This window comes from Desmodus rotundus, chromosome 7 (genome assembly GCF_022682495.2).
Source record: "Desmodus rotundus isolate HL8 chromosome 7, HLdesRot8A.1, whole genome shotgun sequence".
Taxonomy (NCBI): Eukaryota; Metazoa; Chordata; class Mammalia; order Chiroptera; family Phyllostomidae; genus Desmodus; species Desmodus rotundus.
Window position 1 is genome coordinate 37,050,031 of NC_071393.1, and position 18,537 is coordinate 37,068,567.

Consider the following 18,537-nt stretch of genomic DNA (forward strand, 5'->3'; position numbering starts at 1 on the left):
TTATGGGATCTTCTTTGTATGTAAATGTCTCCTTATCTCTTCTGTTAGGATTCTCTCTTTATATTTAATCTTGGGTAACGTAATGATAATGTGCCTTGGTGTGTTCCTGTTTGGGTCCAACTTCTTGGGACTCTCTGGGCTTCCTGGAAATCTATTTCCTTCGTCAGATGGGGAAGTTTTCCCTCATTATTTGTTCAAATAAGTTTTCAATTTCTTTGTTCTTCCTCTTCTTCTGGCACCCCTATAATTTGGATATTGGAACATCTCAGGTTGGCCCAGAGATTTGTAAGAGTCTCTACACTTTTTCGAATTTTTGTTTCTTCATTTTGTTGTGGATGGATGTTTTTTTTTTTTCCTCTTGTTCCAAATCATTGCTTTGAGTCCTAGTTTCCTTCCTGTCACTGTTGGTTCCCTGAATGTTTTGCTTTATTTCACTTTGGGTATTCTTCATTTGTTTTTTTCATTTTTCGACCAAGCTCAATCCGTTCTGTGAGCATCTTGATTCCCAGTGTTTTGAATTCCGCATCAGATAGGTTGGCTATCTCCTCATCACTTAGCTCTTTCTCTGGAGTTTTGCTCTGTTCTTTCATTTGAGCCATGTTTCTTTGTCTCAGTGCACCTGTTAAGTTGTAAGGGGACAGGGCCTCAAGTATTCACCTGGGCAGGGCAACCCTCCTAGCTGCGCTGGGGCGCTGCCTGCGGGGGAGGGGCCAGAGAGGGAACAGTGCAGCTCGCCTGCTCAGCTCCAGTACACGTTTCAATGAATTCTCGTGTGAGAATGGGAGTTTCTCCCACTGCCGCAACTGCCGTAGCCCACAGCCACCTCTGAGTCCCCTTAAGTCAGCCCCTTCCTTGCAGCCCATGGAGCTGGGCAGCCAGCCCTGTCCCCAAGGTTTGTCGGGTCTTGCAGTTTTTCTGAGTCAGCCTGTGTGATCCCCCGCTTTACTGGTCTGGTGGTTCTGGTTGATTTTTTTCTTTAATTCCTTTGTTGTTGGAGTTCCATGCAGTTGGATTTTCTGGCACTTTTGGTTGTTATATCCTCCTCCTGGTTGTGTGAGAAAGCGAAGGGTCTACTTATGCCTCCCTCTTGGCCGGAACTCCTGTATCTCACCTATGGGTTTGATTGTAGCAATTCTGTCATTGTTGTTCAGTTCTAGACATTTGTTTATTTCCATTGTGATTTCCTTTGTTCAAACTTAAAAAAGTACATTTATTGATTTTACAGTGAGAGAAAGGAGGAGAGCAAGGGAAATATCGATTGGTTTCCTTCCTAATGCGCCTCGATCCAAGATAAACCCGCAACCTAGGTAAGTGTCTGGATCAGGAGTCAAACAGCCTAACTCTTGGTGTACAGGACAATTCTCCACCCAACCGAGCCACAGCAGCCAGGGCTTTATTGAGATTTTCTGTTTACCCATGAATTTTAGGGAGCATTTTTAACTTCGCAAAAGTAAAAAACATTTTAAAGATTCTTTTCTTTTTATTGAATTCTACTTTAATTTCATCGTGCCAGGAAACATGGGCTGATTGCTAGCCTGCAATTTATTGGAATTTTCTTTACACATAGTATTTGGTCACTTTTTACAAATACTGTAGATGTATCTGAATACAAAACATTTTCTCATTTTGTTGTGTGTACCATCCATTGAATTGTTTTTATCTCAATGACCATATGAGGTCTGTCCAGACGGTATCCAGCCATGCACTGTGAAAAAGAGAGACATGTATTGAAGAAGATACAAGAATCATTGTACATAGGTTAATGACACCTCAGTCCCCTTCCAAGTAGGCACCTTGGGACCTCACACAGTTCTCTCAGTCGCCATCAGTTGCCCTGTTGTATTTTCCTGAATCTCATCCAGTCTGAAATCTCTTCCCTTTCAAAGGCGATTTTAGTTTTGGGAAAATACAGAAGTTCTAGGACACCAAACCTGGGCTGTAGTGGGCCTGAGTCACCTGGGTGATTTCATGTTTTGACAAAAAACTCTGCACCAAACCTGACGCATGAGTGGGTGCGTTGTTGTGATGAAGCTGCCAATCACCAGTTGCCCATAGCTGTGGACTTCTGAATCATCTGAATAGTTTCCGTGGAGGAATGTTCAAGCTTAACACAAAATTCGATGCAGATTCGTTGCTCTACTCTCTCAGTCATTTTGAATGTGATAGCCACACAGTACACACGCTCACTGAATGGCATCTACCACCCCCACTGACTAGTACAATGAAGTCATCATTGTTCATGTGTGCACATTCCAGTCTACTCTTCTTGGTTGCCAGGTTACATCGATGTCACACAAACCATTCTTGTTATATTAACAATTGCTGGGCTTTTTCCAGAGACCTCATTATATAAAAATATATATGTATATATGTGTGTGTGTGTATATATATTATATATATTGTGTATATATATATATATAAAACTGTTGTTCAAATACAGTTATCTCCATTTTCACCCCATCATGCCACCCCGTGCCACCCATTCCCACCCCCCCACCCTCAAACCTACCCCTTTGGCTTTGTCCATGGGTCCTTTATACATGTTCCTTGATAGACCTCCCCCTATTTTCTCCCTCCCCCCTCCTCTCTTGTTACTGTCAATTTGTTCTTTATTTCAATGTCTCTGGTTATATTTTGCTCAATTGTTGGTTTTGTTGATTAGGTCCCACTAGGTGAGATCATATGGTATTTGTCTTTCACTGCCTGGCTTATTTCACCAAACATAATGCTCTCCAGTTCCATCCATGCTGTCATGAAGGGTAGGAGCTCCTTTCTTTGTGCTGTGTAGTATCCCATCATGTAAATGTACCACAGTGTTTTGATCCATTCATTTACTGATGGGCACTTAGGTTGCTTCCAGCACTTGGCTATTGTAAATTGAGCTGCTATGAACATTGGGGTGCATAGGTTCTTTTGGATTGGTCTTTCCAGATTCTTAGGATATAATCCCAGCAGTGGAATTGCTGGAGACCTCATACATTTTAAAATATTTTTTTATTTTTCAATTACAGTTGACATATGATATTCTATTAGTTTCAAGAGTACAACATAGTGATCAGACATTTATAGAATTTATGATCACCCCAATAAGTCTAGTACCTGTCTGATACCATACATACTTATTACAATATTACTGACTGTTATTTCCTAGGACAATGGCTATATATTTCTATTTCCATGATTTCTAATTGGTCTTTTTTATTTAACTCTCACCTTGTTGTATTTCTATATTCGTATCATAGTTTTTGGTCTTTTTTTTGTAATCCATGGTTCCATCATAGCTCCTTGTGCATCCTAAGAATACTTGAAGTCTTTATCATATTATATCCTAAATAACCTGAAACAAATTTATATTCTGACTGTTGAATTTGAGGGTTTTTCTGAAAATTTTTTTACATGTTTGGTACTCCTATTTGCAGGCACATTTTTTTGGTTGCTCTTTTTGTTTCTTCCTCTCCCTCTATGCTTATTCCATCAGTAGTTCGAGGTTTTCTTACTTAGGCCAAAGGCCCTAGTTTAGGGGCAGGTCTCATAATACGGTATTTTAGATCTCCTGTTGTGTTATGCTATCAGGGAAGATCAGAGTCCAGTTAATGAATCAGTGGGCTGCTTGGTCAAACAAGGTTGTATTTGTCTCCTTTGGGTCTGCGGTTCCAAATAAGTTACAGCCCCAGTCAGTGTTGGGCAGTAGTTTGTGTTCATTTTTTTCCCATAGGTCCCTAGTTTGAGCTAGAGCTGAGCTAGAGCTGTGAGCCTGGCTCTAGTCCGTGCCAGTGACCAGATGCACTGATAGTCCTTTTTACTCCACAGTTGTCCTCCCTTTTACCTCTGCTTACCTTTGAACTTAGAGCCCATTAGGTCTATGGCTTAACCTGAATTATAGCCTTGTGTTTTCTTATGTTTCTGGTCAGTGAAACCGCTTGTCTTGTTTTGACCTGAATTAATAGAATCTCTCTCCCCCATCCCTTCCTCTATCATGCAATGTGTTTGGAGCAGAGGGGATGTATTAAAGAGTCATTTACTGAGCTACCTTATTGAAAATACACTTAGGGTTTTAAAGTAATTCTCTACAAGCAAAGAAAGAAAGAAGAAAATAGAGCATTCAGTTTATAAAGGAGCAATGAAAGGTTGTCTCTGCTTATAAATCAGATCATTCTCTGCTAGCAAAGCAGAAACGTAGCTATAATCCCTGCTTATTCTCCCCTAATAGCCAGGAGTAGTAGCCTTTATCACTACTTTCTTATTATCTAGCATCTTCCACTTTCAGACCTGCTTCCTTCTCTTCACTCCACTTAAAATTTCCATTCCCTGGAGAATCATCTCCTGGGAGTTTGTCAATTTAGTCATATAATGAAGTATTCAAACAGAATTATGAATAAAGTTTGTGTACTCATTGAGTCCTTAATTCGTCAACGTGTGGGGTATACTTTGTGTGTGAGCGGTGATGGGAGGAAGAGGAGTTAGACTTGACTGCATGTCTATTCTCACAACCAGACAATGGCCCAGAAACAGACTCAAGAGCCTCTGAAATGAGGCCAGTTGGAACGAGGCGGCAGCAGTCATTCTGCCCTAAGATCACCTGCTACAAGGAGGAGCCAACATGGGGAAAAGGGTTTTCTCAAGCAGAGTCAAAACGAGGTGCACGCATATACACGTATGTATGTGTGTGTCTCTGTGTGTGGGCACACATACGCATGTGCCGCTAAACTCCCTCCCTTCAAAATGAACACAGAAGTACTCATCAGCTGGGCTTCCCGTCACCGCCTGGAAGTGTTTGGGAATTCCTGATCAAGGACCGGGATTATAAGAACTACATAATTGCTCCATTTCTGTTTTGTTTTCTACAAAGGTTACTGGTGCCTCTCTATTTAAACAAAAAAGCCCCAAGGGCTTGTCTTTAGAACAGCAAGGGGAGAAGCTGGGCACTGTAATCCATTCCATTGCCAGGCCTGGGGAGGAGAAGAATGGACCTCAATCAACAGAATAGAAGCGCCAGTTACTGAAGAAATAAAGAACAAAATGAATGTCAGGAATCTTCTGCATGGAATCTGGTCAGGGTTTGAAAGGGATATTTAACCACCAAAAGTTCTATGTGATTGTCAGAACCCTCCCCCTGCCCCTACTTACAGAGTATATAAAACATGGTAAAATCCTTCAATTTTTTCCACATATGTACTTAAGCTGAAGAAAGACCATCTTCATTGGACCCAGTGAAACCTTTGGTGCCTAAGGAATTACAAGAGCCACAGGCTTGTCCAGGACCTGAAGGAGGCTGTGGCTGTCTTCACAGAAAAGTATAAACACGAGTTTTATATGGAATTTCTAACAGTAGTTCGGGGAGTTTGTGGATGTCTGGTTATGGTATCTCCCAGTCTAAGCAGCGAGCAGATGGATTTACAAAATAGTCTGTCAGGGTTTCAAATTACCAATTCGCATAGGAAGTGGGGCCTCATGCATTCCCCAGAATCCCCCCAGCACCTTTGGGTGATAGGTGTTGTATTTCTATCAGTGTTCACTCCATTGCTGGTAATGATCTCCGATTCAGATTCGACAGTATTGTCCAAGTACCTCCATCCAGAGTGTATCCATAGACACACATAATGAAAATTTCAAACAGAACTAGATGACATTTTCCTCCACGGACCTCTTTGGTCCATGAGATCCCTGATGCCCGAAGAGATCTCTGACCCACACACTGCATCTATTGCTAATCTCTTTCGTTTGTGACCCTAAACACTGGTGTTTTCTTATAGAATTTTTTCATAAGTGAGATTTCATTACTTTTTATGATTATCATACATATTTTGGATCCAACACACACAGAGGACACTTCATCAGCTTTAATGCTGTCTCCTTCAGTAATATGGACATGATATTAGGAGAGTTTTTTTTTTTAAATCTGCACAATCATTTCCAACTCAGTTAGCTTCTCCCCATCTTTAAGACATACAGTAGTTGAATTTGCTCATCACCATCACATTGCTGTGTTGGGTAGTTCTGCATTTGGTAGTTTTTCCTCCCCATCACTTGAAGATTCCATCTCAGACCTTGTCCCTTCATTGTCAGCAGATGATACAGTAGTCACTGGACCAATTCCCAGCCTTGATTTCTCTATGGGAATCACAGTGACATTTTGATCAAGGGGAGGAGATTTGAAAGTTAAGTAATTGAGGAAGGAGATGATCCCTAGGGGAAGAGAAGAATTTGAGGTGAGTTTCAATAGACATACGGTCTTCTGGCTTTTAAAATTCTTACTTATCCTTTAAATACTTTAAATCAGTTCAAAAGGTCTCTTTTCAGTGAAGTCAACCCACCTCTCCCACAGCAGAGTTACTTTACCCTTGTTGTGTGCTCCCATTTCATTACAGTGTTTCTCACATGGTTAGGACAAAGCTTGAACCTCTTGGGTTCAAATCATAGATCCACTACTTTCTGTGTGGTATTAAGCAAGTCACTCAACTTGTCTGTGGCTCAATTAGTGGCACAACAGATTACTAATTCTAAGTTTTCGGTTTCATACCATACCGCCTCTCAATGTATGAATGTTCTAAACAGGAACAGTCGGTGCTTCTATTTCTCCTAGATTCTACCTCTATTTCAAGAAGTGCTTTCCCCTTCCATCCTTCTAGTATAAGGCAGGACTCACCAGAAAACATGTATAAGAAGCCACTACACCAACTAAGATAATAGGCCCAGAGGAGATCTGACTCCATGGCATCCCTGGTGTGCCAGTGAACCTGTGCCAGAAATAGGATGAGGCAGAAGAGCAAGCAGATGGCTAGGACCAGAAGAAAAGATGTCACAACCCATCAGTGTCTTCAGTCTGTCTTGACTACCACCCCCACCTCCTCTTTGGCTTCCAGATGCCATATGTATGGCAGGATCAAATGTGGAGATTGACCAAGATGGGGAAGAAACGGGGGCTTATACCTCTCCCCTAGCAAAAGTCACCTCAAATGTGTTTTATACAACAAGACAGGGTAGGTACCTGGCAACTTGATGTCATATTGAAGAAGAGAAAAGGGGCACGAAAAAGAAGGTGAAAGCCCCACAGAGAAACTTTGTTCCCTTGACAATTTTACCCCGGCATCACCCTGCCAGTCTGCATTTGTACCTGAGATGAAGCTGAGCATGGATACCTTCAGATCCAAGTTGGTGGTCATGCTTCCTCTTCTAGGGAGGCAAGAGCTTAAGAGCCAGCCGAGACCAATTAGTATGGTGAGGAAAGAGATTAAGAAGAAGGCCCTGGAATATTGGAGGTAATCTGCCAAAGGGAAGGAGAAAGGAAAGGCTTGGTTAGTCCAGTGGGGAACCTCTCTCAAGAAAACCAGGTAGAGTCTCTGAGAAGGGAGTGAGGACTAAGGAGATGAAGCTGAGCTTGCTGTGTGGCATCCAGAGAAACAATACACATCTTTTTTCTCAGCTCTTCATTATACTTGGAATTTCTTTACTATGAAGGCAAAGCCGTCCTCACAAAACTGAAGATATACAAATAGTTCTGGGTATATTAACACATTAACTTACATGTAAAATAGCTAATAAGAGGTATGAGTTTAACATCACAACAGAGATTAAAATGTTTTCTTGTTTCTAATTCTAATTCTAAAAGTAGTAAATGTTCAATATAAGCATTGGAAAGACTACAAAACTACCAAAAAGAAGGAAGAAACATCATTTTAATGGCTACAAAACAGCATGTTATATTTTGTTTAATGATTAAACTATTGTTGGAGTTTGTTTCTGTTTTTTTTCTCTTTCGAATATATCGGACATGTGTAAGCCTTGTCATCCTATGACCACAAAATGCAGTTACTTTTACTTTAACTCCTATTTTGTAATAATTTCATGCCCTCAACTTACTGGATTGCAGGGATTTAACACCCCCAAAATATCTCCCATTCTTTTGAAATTTCCTCAAGGTCCTATCTCCTGTTTGTTTAAGGAGAAGTCTGCTAAAGTTCTTTTGCTCCAAAGCCCTTACCCCAGTTCTGTACACTCCTCTCCTCTCCCCTCTCCTCTTGGCTCCAGATCACCGCTCTCTTTGGTTCTGCCATTCACTTCAAATAGGATGTTGGTAAGAGAGAAGGAGGGGCATGCTAAACCTCACCCTTTGTTACCACATCCCTGATATGGAACAGATCCTTCCTGGCTTCTCAAAAAATGTTTTAAGAAACAGAGGCTAACCCTTCCATCCTAGGCCTGGAAGAATAGCTCCCACAAAAAAGGATGGCAAGAAGAAGGGCTGTTCCGCCGTCCATGAGGTTGTGATCAGAGAATACACTGTCAACATTCACATGTGTAACCATGGAGTGGGCTCCAAGAAGCGTGCCCCTTGGGCACTCAAAGAAATCTGGAAATTTGCCATGAAGAAAATTGGGACTCCAGGTGTGTACTTTGACACCAGCCAGGCTCCACAAAGCTATCTGGGCCAAAGGAATAAAGAATGTCCCATCCTGTTTCTGGGTGCGGTTGTCTAGAAAATGTAATGAGAATGAAGATACACCAAACAAGCTCTATATGTTGGTTACCTACATACCGGTCACCACTTTTTAAAAAATCTATAAACAGTTAATGTGATGAGAACTAACTTCTGGTTTTTGAATAAAGTTACAAAACTGCAAAAAGTAGAAGCTAACTTACAATTGCAAGATGATATAGCTTTTCTGAGATATCACAGACCCAGAGATTTCTTCAACATCCTTTGCAGGGTGCCTCCTTGTCTAGCTTCTTTCCTGTCTCAGTGCAGCACGGGCCAGTTCATCTCCACCACAGAAAGTTCTCTAAGCACTCCTATGCCTAAGAATCCCAATCCAGGTTCCAACTAACCCAGAGACATAAAATTATGTATGAAGATTATCCCACTCTAAGACCTGCCTCTAAAATTTCATTTACTTTTCTAGAACTTACCAGTTACTAACACCATCAATAGTAATGTCCGTGAAAAGAAACTATACCCCCAGTCACAGATGTTGAGTTGCTCTTCAAGTTAGCCACATTTAAACATAATAAACCAAGAATAGCACATTTTCTAAAAACTGGGTCACACAGAATTAGCAGTATATGTAGCCAGTCAGAACCACCAGTCCAAACTAATCTGCATGAAGCTCAGTGACAGGCATCTTTTGAAATATTTAGCACACAATCTTCCATGGGGCCTAGCAGCCCTTGTTTATACACTAGGACCCTTACCAATAGCCCCCTGAGTATAGCTAATTGAACTAAGGAAGGGAATCTGACCCATGTTTGACTGATTTGATTCTTCCGGTTAGAAATTTGGATTGGAGACTAATTAATGCTAATTTCCTCTTTTGCTTTCTTAAACCAAGAATATATAAAGTTAGACTAGGATACTACCTTTTGGGCACTTACACGCCCATAAATAGGAAAAATTGAGCTGTAAAGGTAAAACAAAGCATAAACAAAATTGGGTGACATAGCAACTCCAGAGAGACGGAGTGACTGGTGGGCTTGACCCAGTCTCCTCCAGAATCCCCTAATGTCCAGCAAACTTTCTGACTTGGGAGTCTATGAGATTCTTCTGAATGCTTATTAATAAGTTTGTTCTTTAGCTTATGCTAGTTCAAATTAGTTCTGATATTTAAAACACAAAACACACTGTATAAGATATTCAGTTCTTCAACTCCTGTATAAAATGTTACAGTCCAGTTTTATTCAACCTTGAGGGGAAGACTGTGCTTTCATGCTGTCTTACAATCTTCTATGTCATAGCTCCTCATCTCTTGGAAACTAAATAAACAAAGTTACTCACGAATCCAAAGGAACGACTAAAGATTTCTGCATACAACAGCCTAACCCCTCAAAGGAACAAAGTCTACTAGTCATAATCATACACCAAAAATTACCTAATCAAACTGAACATTTGGATTCAGACTCTAAAACAGCTGCATTGGTTTCTTTCATAGTTTTAAAAATTAATTTAACAAAACAAAAACAACGTCCCCAAACCTGAATTTAAACCTCTATTTCCTGTAGAACCAAAACCTACTTCAGCTTTTAAATGTCAGTTTTGGTGACTCTCTGGATGCTTTGAGACATTAGCTGGACCTCTTCCAGGCGCAGCGCTAGTAAAAACCAACCTTGGGGTACTTTTAGAACTCATCCAGGCCCAGCAGAAGGAGCCACAAGCTAGGGATCACTGATAGCTCCAAACAGGTTGCCCAGGGCCACTCACAGGCAGCACCTGACATAGGCTGCACCAGGGTCTTTGAAGGTCTACCTAATACATAGAAACAAGCACAAAGAAGCAGCCAAAATAGGAAGACAGAGAAACAGGCCCAAAATGAAAGAACCAGAGGGTTCTCCAGAAGAAGAGCTAAATGAAATGGAGGCAAGCAATTTATCATGTATAGAGTTCAAAGTAATAATTATAAGGGTGCTCAATGGCATGAAAAAAAAGACATAGAAACCATAAAGAAGAACTGGTACAAATAAAGAATGCAATGTTTGAAATAAATAATACACTGGAAGAAATAAACAGTAGGTTAGATGAACAGAGGATCAAATCAGCAATTTTGAAGATAAAGTAGAAAAAAACATCTGATCAGACCAACAACAACAAAAAAAGAATTTTCATGTTCTCCAGAAACATGAAGATAGTTTAAGGGACCTTTGGGACAACATGAAGTGCAACAACATCCACATCATAAGGATCCCAGGAGAGGGGTATGAGAAGGGATCAAGAACCTATTTGAAGAAATAATGACCAAAAATTCTCTAACCTGGTGAAGGAAAAAGACATACAAGTACAAGCAGTGCAGAGAATCTCAAACAAGATGTACCCAAAGAGGCCCACACCAAGATACGTCACAATTAAAATGGCAATGCTTAAAGACAAGGAGAGAATCTTAAAAGCCACAAGAGAAAAGTAGTTAGTTACCCACAAGGGACCTCTCATAGAATGTCATCCAGTTCTTCAACAGAAACCTTTCAGGCCAGAAGGGATTGGCATGAAATATTCAATGTGATGAAAAGCAAGGACAAACTACCAAGGCTACTTTTTCCCCAGCAAGGCTATCATTTAAAATTTAAGGGGAAATAAAGAGCTTCCAAGACAAATAAAAGCTAAAGGAGTTTGTTACCACAAAACAAGTCTTGCAACAAATGTTAAAGGGCTTGCTTTAAGAAGAAGAAAATGAGGAAAATAGTTAAAAAATAAAATGGCACTAAATATGTATCTATCAATAATCACTTTAATGTAAATGGCTTAAATGTTCCAATCAAAAGTAATAGTGTAGCTGAATGGATAAGAAAACAAGACCCATATGTATATACTGTCTTCAAGAGACTCACCTCAGAACAAAAGGTACACACAAACTAAAGGTAAAGGGACAGGAAAAGATATTTCATGGAAAGAGAAAGGAAAAAAAGCAGGGCTAGCAATACATACATCTGACAAAATCGACTTTAGAACCAAGGCTATAGTAATAAACAAAGAGGACACTACATAATGATAAAGGAAACAATCCAACAAGAGGATACAACCCTAGTAAACATTTATGCTCCCAACTATGGAGCATCTAAATATGTAAAGCAAGTCTTGATGGACATAAAGGGAGAGACTGATGGAAATAGAGACATAGTAGGGGAAAAAAGCCTTTTCAACAAATGGTTTTGGGGGATCTGGACAGCTACATGCAAAAAAATGAAACTCAACCACAAACTCATACCATACACAAAAATAAACTCAAGATAGATAAAAGACTTATATAAAAGTTGCAACACTATAAAAGTCCTAGAGGAGAACATAGGCAGGAAGATCTCGGATATTCCACACAACAATATTTTCACGGCTATGTCACCTAGAGCAAGGACATAAAGGAAAGAATAAAAAAAATGGTACTTCATAAAAATGAAAAGCTTCTGAACAGCTAAAGGAAACATCAGCAAAATGAAAAGGGAACCAACTATATGAGAAAATATATTTGCCAATGATACCTCGGAAAAGGATTTGATCTCCGAAATATATAAAGAACTCACAAGACTGCACTACAGGAAGACAACACAATTAGAAAATGCCCAAAGGGGGACTTCTGGCCAAGACAGAGGTGCAGGTAGATACATTTTGCCTCCTCACACAACCAAAAGAAGGACAACAACAAATTTAAAAACAAAAACCAACCAGGACTCACAGAAAATCAAACTGTATGGAAGTCTGACAACCAAGAAGTTCAAGAAGAAACACTCATCAAGACTGGTAGGAGGGGTGGAGATGGGCAGTGGGGGTGGAGAGGATGCACAGCAAGACAGCGGCTGGTGGGCCAGGCAGTACCACATTTGTGTTCAGATAACTGGGAAGAACACTGCAGAGCAAGACAAACTACACAATCCAGAGTCCAGGGCAGGGAAATAAACCTCAAAATCTCTGGCTGTAAAAACCTGTGTGGGTTGCAGTGGTGGGAGGAACTCCCAGCTTCACAAGAGAGGTCATTGGAGAGATCCACAGGGTCCTAGAATGTCCACAAACCCACTCACCCAGAATCAACACCAGAAAGTCCCAATTTGCTTGTGGGAAGTAAAGGAAGTGACTGAAAGCCAGTCGAGAGCCGAGAAGCAGCACTGTTCCCTCTTGTTCTCCTCCTCCACAAAGAGCACCACAACACTACAATGTGGGTTGCCCTACCCTGATGAATACCTAAGGTTACACCCCTTACTATGTAACAGGTGTGCCAAGACAAAAAAAATGTGGCCCAAATGAAAGAACAGATCAAAGCTCCAAAATAGAACCAAGCGATGAAGAGATAGCCAACCTATCAGATGTAGTGCTCACAACACTGGTGATCAGGGTGCTCATGAAATGGGTGAGTATGGTCACAAAATAGAGGAAAAAGCAAAGGCTTTGCAAAGTGAAATGAAGGAAAATATACAGGGAACCAACAGTGATGAGAAGGAAACCAAGACTTAAATCAATGATTTGGACCAAAAGGAAGAAATAAACATTCAACCAGAAGAGAATGAAAAATGAGAATTCCAAAAACTGAGAGGCTTAGGAACCTAAGGGACAACTTTAAAAGTTCCAACGTCCATATCATAGGGCCGCCAAAAGGAGAAGAGGAAGAACAAGAATTTGAAAACTTATTTTAAAAAGATAATGAAAGAGAACTTCCCTAATCTGGCAAAGGAAATAGACTTCCAGGAAGTCCAGGAAGCTCAGAGTCCCAAACAAGTTGGATCCAAGGAAGCACACACCAAAGGACATCATAATTACATTACCCAAGATTAAAGATAAAGAGGGAATCTTCAAAGCATCAGGAGAAAAGGAGACAGTTACCTACAAAGGAGTTCTCATAAGACTATCAGCTGATTTCTCAAAAGAAACCTTGCAGGCAAGAAGGGGCTGCAAAGAAGTATTTGAAGACATGAAAGGCAAGGACCTACATCCAAGATGACTCTATCCAGCAAAGCTATCATTTAGAATGGAAGGGTAGATAAAGTGCTTCCCAGATAAGGTCAAATTCAAGGACTCCCTTATCACCAAGCCCTTATTATATGAAATGTTAAAGGGACTTATTTAAGAAAAAGAAGATGATCAAAACTATGAACAGTAAAATGACAACAAACTCACAATTGTCAACCACCAAACCTAAAAACAAAACCAAAACCAAAAACAAACCAAGCAAACAAGTAGAACAGAAACAGATTCACAGAAATGGAGATCACATGGAGGGTTATCAGCAGAGAGTGGGAGGAGGAGAATGGGGGAAAACATACAGGGAATAAGAAGCATAAATAGTAGGTACAAAATAGACAGGGGGAGGTTAAGAATAGTATCAGACATGGAGAAGCCAAAGACTTATACGTACAACCCATGGACATGAACTCAGGTGGGGGAATGCTGGTGGGAGGGGGGGTACAGGGTAGAGAGGAATAAAGGGGAGGAAGAAAATGGATCAACAGTAATAGCATAATCAATAAAATATATTTTTAAAAGAAAAAAAATGGGCAGAGGATCTGAACAGACATTTCTCCAAGGAGGACATACAGAGGGCCCAGAGATGTATGAAAGGATGCTCAGAATCACTAGCCATCAGAGATGCAAACAAAAACCACAGCGAGATACCACTTCACACCATTCAGAATGGCCATCATAAAAAAAATCAACAAACAACAAGTGCTGGTAAGGTTGTAGAGAAAAGGGAACCCTAATAAACTGTTGGTGGGAATGCAGACTGGTGCAGCCAAAAATGGAAAACAGTATGGAATTTCCTTGAAAAATTAAAAATGGAACTACCTTTTGACCCAGCAATTCCACTGCTGGGATTATACACTAAGAATCCTGAAAGACCAATTCAAAAGAACCTATGCACCCCAATGTTCAAGCAGCACAATTTACAATAGCCAAGTGCTGGGAGCAACCTAAGTGCCCATCAGTAAATGAGTGGATTAGAAAACTATGGTATATTGTCCTGGCTCAAGTGGCTTAGTGGATTGAGTGCCAGCCAGTGAACCAAAGGATCACTGGTTCAATTCCCAGTCAGGGCACATGCCTGGGTTGCAGGCCAGGTCCCTGGTAGGGGGTACACAAGAGGCAACCACACATTGATGTTTTTCTCCCACTTTTCCTTCCTCCATTCCCCTCTAAAAATAAATAAATAAAATCTTAAAAAAAAAACTATGGTATATTTACACAATGGAATACTACACAGCAGAAAGAAAGAAGGAACTCCTACTCTTCACAACAGCATGGATGGAACTGGAGAGCATTTCACTCATATGTGGAATCAAATGAAGAAACTTAACTAAAAAGCAAAAGAGAGACAGAATCATAGAGAGCAGGCTGACAGTTCTAGGCAGGGGATGCACTGCAGTGTGGCGGGATCAAAAAAACAAAAAAAGAACTCATAGACCTGGAGAACAAGGTAGTGATTGTGGGGGGAGTGAGAGGGGAGGTGGAAGAGGGTAAGGGGAGAAATGGTAATGGAAAAAATACAATGAATGAATGAATGGATGACAGTTTTCACAAAGCTTAGCCATCCAAATTTCAAAATCTTAGAAATTCTTCCTGTCCTGATGGAGGCACAGGTAAACATGGCTCACCTCCTCATGAAACCACATCAAATTACAACTAAACTATAGAACAACTGTCACTCAAAACTGTTGAATAGAAGTTTGACGACTACAAATTAAAGAAACCACATCCATCCAGACTGGTAGGAGGGCCAGAGATGTGGAACGGGATGATCCCACAACCATGTATGGCTGATAAAAATTCAAGAGGGATATCTCAGTAGTGAGGAGTCCCAGTCCCACACCAAGCCCCCCAGGCCTGGGTTCCACGCCAAGAAAATAAGTCCCCATAACTTCAGACTGCAAAAATCAGTGGGGATTGAGTCAGTGGAAGACACTTCTGCAGTCACTGGCAGTTCCTCTTAAAGAACCTGCAAACACACTTTCTCAGACTTACGCCCTCTAGGCTCCAGCACCAGAGTGGCAGCTTGAAAGGCACCAGTGGCGTACAGGGAGGAACTGAAGTGTCTGGCATCAAGGCGAGAGCTGGGGGACAGCTTTATCCCAGACAGAAAGGTAGACAGAGGCCATTGTCTCTTTTTCTGGACCCTTCCATCGTAGAGCCACAGAGATGGCAGGCAGGTGCCATATTTGATACTTCGTCAACTGGGCTAATACTCTTCACCCCACTCTGGAGATCCCTAGAGACTCTGGCCCGCCCAACCTATGGGTCCACCCAAACTGCTTTTCCCTATCAATGTCTGGACTTGACTAAGGCTTCACAACTTCCTGAATCATCTCAAACAAGCAACAAGAAGCCTTAGTGAGCCTCCAGCCCCCATACTTCTTCCTAAGTGGCTCAGGGCCTGGCACTAACAGCAGCCGGCCTGGAAGCACAGCTTGACTTTGTCTGGGAATCTCCAAGCCCAGCACAAGTAGAAGCCATCTCAGATAGATTTATAATTCAGGCAGGGTGACCCTGGGCAGAGCACAGGTGGAGACTGACCTTGGCCTGCACCACCTGGGATACCCCAGGGCCTGTGCATGCAATGGACAGCTACAGACCACATAAGAGCACCACCGCTGTCCCCCTGCACAGTTGACCCTCCATGCAGGGTGGCAGATGGTAGTCAGTAGTCACAGCCAGTCCTTGCAACTGACTGGGCTAGGTAAATCACTTCCATTGACCTTCCAACAGTAATTAAGGCTCAACTACAAGAGAAGGATATACTCAGCCCACACAAAGGGCACACCTTGAGTACCCAGCTTGGGTGATAGGGGAGGCTGTGCCGCTGGACCCTACAGGACACTTACTATGTTAGGTCATGCTACCATGACAGGGAGTCATAGCAGCTCTACCTAATACATAGAAACAATCACAAGGAGGCTGTCGAAATGAGGAGATAAAGAAACATGACCCAAATGAAAGAGCAGACCAAAACTCCAGAAGAACTAAACAAGATGGAGATAAGCAATCTATCTGATGCAGAGTTGAAAACACTGGTTATAAGGATGCTCAAGGAGCTTAGTGAGAACCTCGATATCATAAAACAGATCCAGTCAGAACTGAAGGATACACTAGTTAAAATAAAGAATAATTTACATGGAAACTACAGTAGAGTGGATGAAGCTGAGAATCAAATCAATGATTTGGAACATAAGGAAGCAAAAATCAACCAGTCAGAACAACAAGAAGAAAACAGAATCCAGGAAAATGAGGACAGTGTAAGCAGCCTCTGGGACAGCTTCAAACATTCACATCACAGGGGTGCCAGAAGGGGAAGGAAGAGCAAGAAATTGGAAATCTATTTGAAAAATAATGAAAGAAAACTTCCCTAATTTGGTGAAGGAAATAGACATGCAAGTCCAGGAAGCACAGACAGTCCTAAACAAGATGGATGCAAAGAGGTCCACTCCAAGACACATCCCAATTAAAATGTCAACGATTAAAGATAAAGAGAGAATCTTAAAAGCAGCAAGAAAAAAGCAGTTTGGTACCTACAGGGGAGTTCCCATAAGACTGTCAGCTGATTTCTTAAAAGAAACTTTGCAGGCTAGAAGGGACTGGCAAGAAATATTCAAAGTCACGAAAAGCAGGGACCTACAGCCAAGATTGCTCTACCTGGGAAAACTATCATTTAGAATCAAAGGGCAGATAAAGAGCTTCCCAGATAAGAAAAAGCCAAAGGAGTTCATCACCACCAAATCATTATTATATGAAATGTTAAAGAGGCTTATTAAAGAAAAGAAGATCAAAACTATGAGCAATAAAAATGCAATAAATACATGTCTATCAACAATTGAATCTAAAAAGCAAATTAAGTAAATGAGAAGAACAGAGACAGAATCATGGATACAGAGAAAATTTTGACGGTTCCCAGACAGGTGGGCATGTGGGGAAATTGGTGAAGAGGCGAGGGGATTAAGAAGTACAAATAGGTTGTTACAGAAGAGCCATGGGGACATAAAGTACAATATAGGAAGTGGAGTAGCCAAAGAACTTATACGCATGACCCATGGACATTAATAATGATGTGGGATTGCCTGAGGGAGTAGGGGTGCTGGGTGGAGAAGGGCAAAGAGGGAAAAATTGGGACAACTGTAATAGCATAATCAAATAAAATATAATTTTTAAAAAATCTTAGAACCTAAGTTACAAAAGGTCCTATTTGTACATGAGAGTAAGAAACTTGGTCCAGGGAGAGGAGTGCCCTAGATCAACGGAACATCCGTGTGGGCCACCTGTATCCAAACATTTCCGAAGCTTTCCTTGGTGATACGTTGTGATGTGGACTTAGGTTGCAGGAGTAGCAAGGCAAGCCTCCCAGTTTTCTGAAGACAATGGATCTAATACCCTGGGAAGAGAGGTGATGTCGCTTTTAATTTGGAGAGGTAGGAGTCCAAATCACTTGAAAAACTTGGTAGGGTCCTTGCTGGTGCTCTCAGGATCATCCCAGTCAGTGATTCTGCGCTTCACAGCACCCTCTGGTAGGACGTAAAAGCTACCAAGCCTGGAAGAGGCACTAACCAACCAAAAAGCAGTAGTGTTTTTCAGCTGGCAGTTTGTAACTGATGGGCAGGATCTCCTCCTGTTGTGGAAGTAAAGCTTGCCCAGGGGGTTGTGGAAAGTGGGAGAGGCAGGGCTATAAGCCACCAGCTCTTGCGAACAAACAGGCTCGGTTAACAGTGTATGTTCTCCTTTGGAGCTGTCAACCCCCTGAAAGGAAGCAGTGGGAAAGCCAAGACGACATTAGAAGAAAGAATCAGAGGAGAGAAGCCAGCATCTGCTACTCAGCAGTTCCAAAGAGATTTGGTGGCGGGCTCCCTCACCGCACCCTCTGTTCTTCAGCAAAAATCAAAGCCAGGATAGAGAGGGAGGGTTTCAAAACGATCTAGCCCCTCTTTAACTGTGAAGGAGCTAGACTTAGTGGGTGGAGGTGGTGTGTGGATATTGATTATGAGAATGAAGGTGGTACTGTTGGAGACAAAGTGGGGGGAGTAGCCTATTTATTTAGGCAAATCTAAACCTGCACATTGCTGCTACCGTGCCTTCATTCCAGATACACAAGTCCA

The 18,537-nt window shown here is 41.5% G+C and overlaps 1 protein-coding gene and 1 pseudogene across 4 annotated transcripts in view; one reads left to right on the top strand and one right to left on the bottom strand.

The window, feature by feature from the left end:
• Positions 1 to 5,642: 5,642 nt before the first annotated feature.
• The window catches only part of TMEM202 (transmembrane protein 202), a 36,074-nt gene continuing 23,179 nt past the window's right edge, over positions 5,643 to 18,537 (bottom strand). The window contains exons 3-5 of one of the 4 annotated variants that reach the window (XM_024557489.3): positions 7,115 to 7,264; positions 6,647 to 6,778; positions 5,643 to 6,186 (exon numbers count right to left, since the gene is read on the bottom strand). In XM_024557489.3, the coding sequence (XP_024413257.2) occupies positions 5,975 to 6,186; positions 6,647 to 6,778; positions 7,115 to 7,264 (494 nt within the window). In that variant the 3' untranslated portion in view covers positions 5,643 to 5,974. The remainder of the gene's footprint in view (positions 6,187 to 6,646; positions 6,779 to 7,114; positions 7,265 to 18,537) is intronic. The other 3 variants (XR_006655041.2, XR_011651422.1, XR_006655042.2) reach the window with 3 other exon arrangements.
• Positions 7,367 to 8,553, top strand: LOC128781337 (large ribosomal subunit protein eL31-like; annotated as a pseudogene).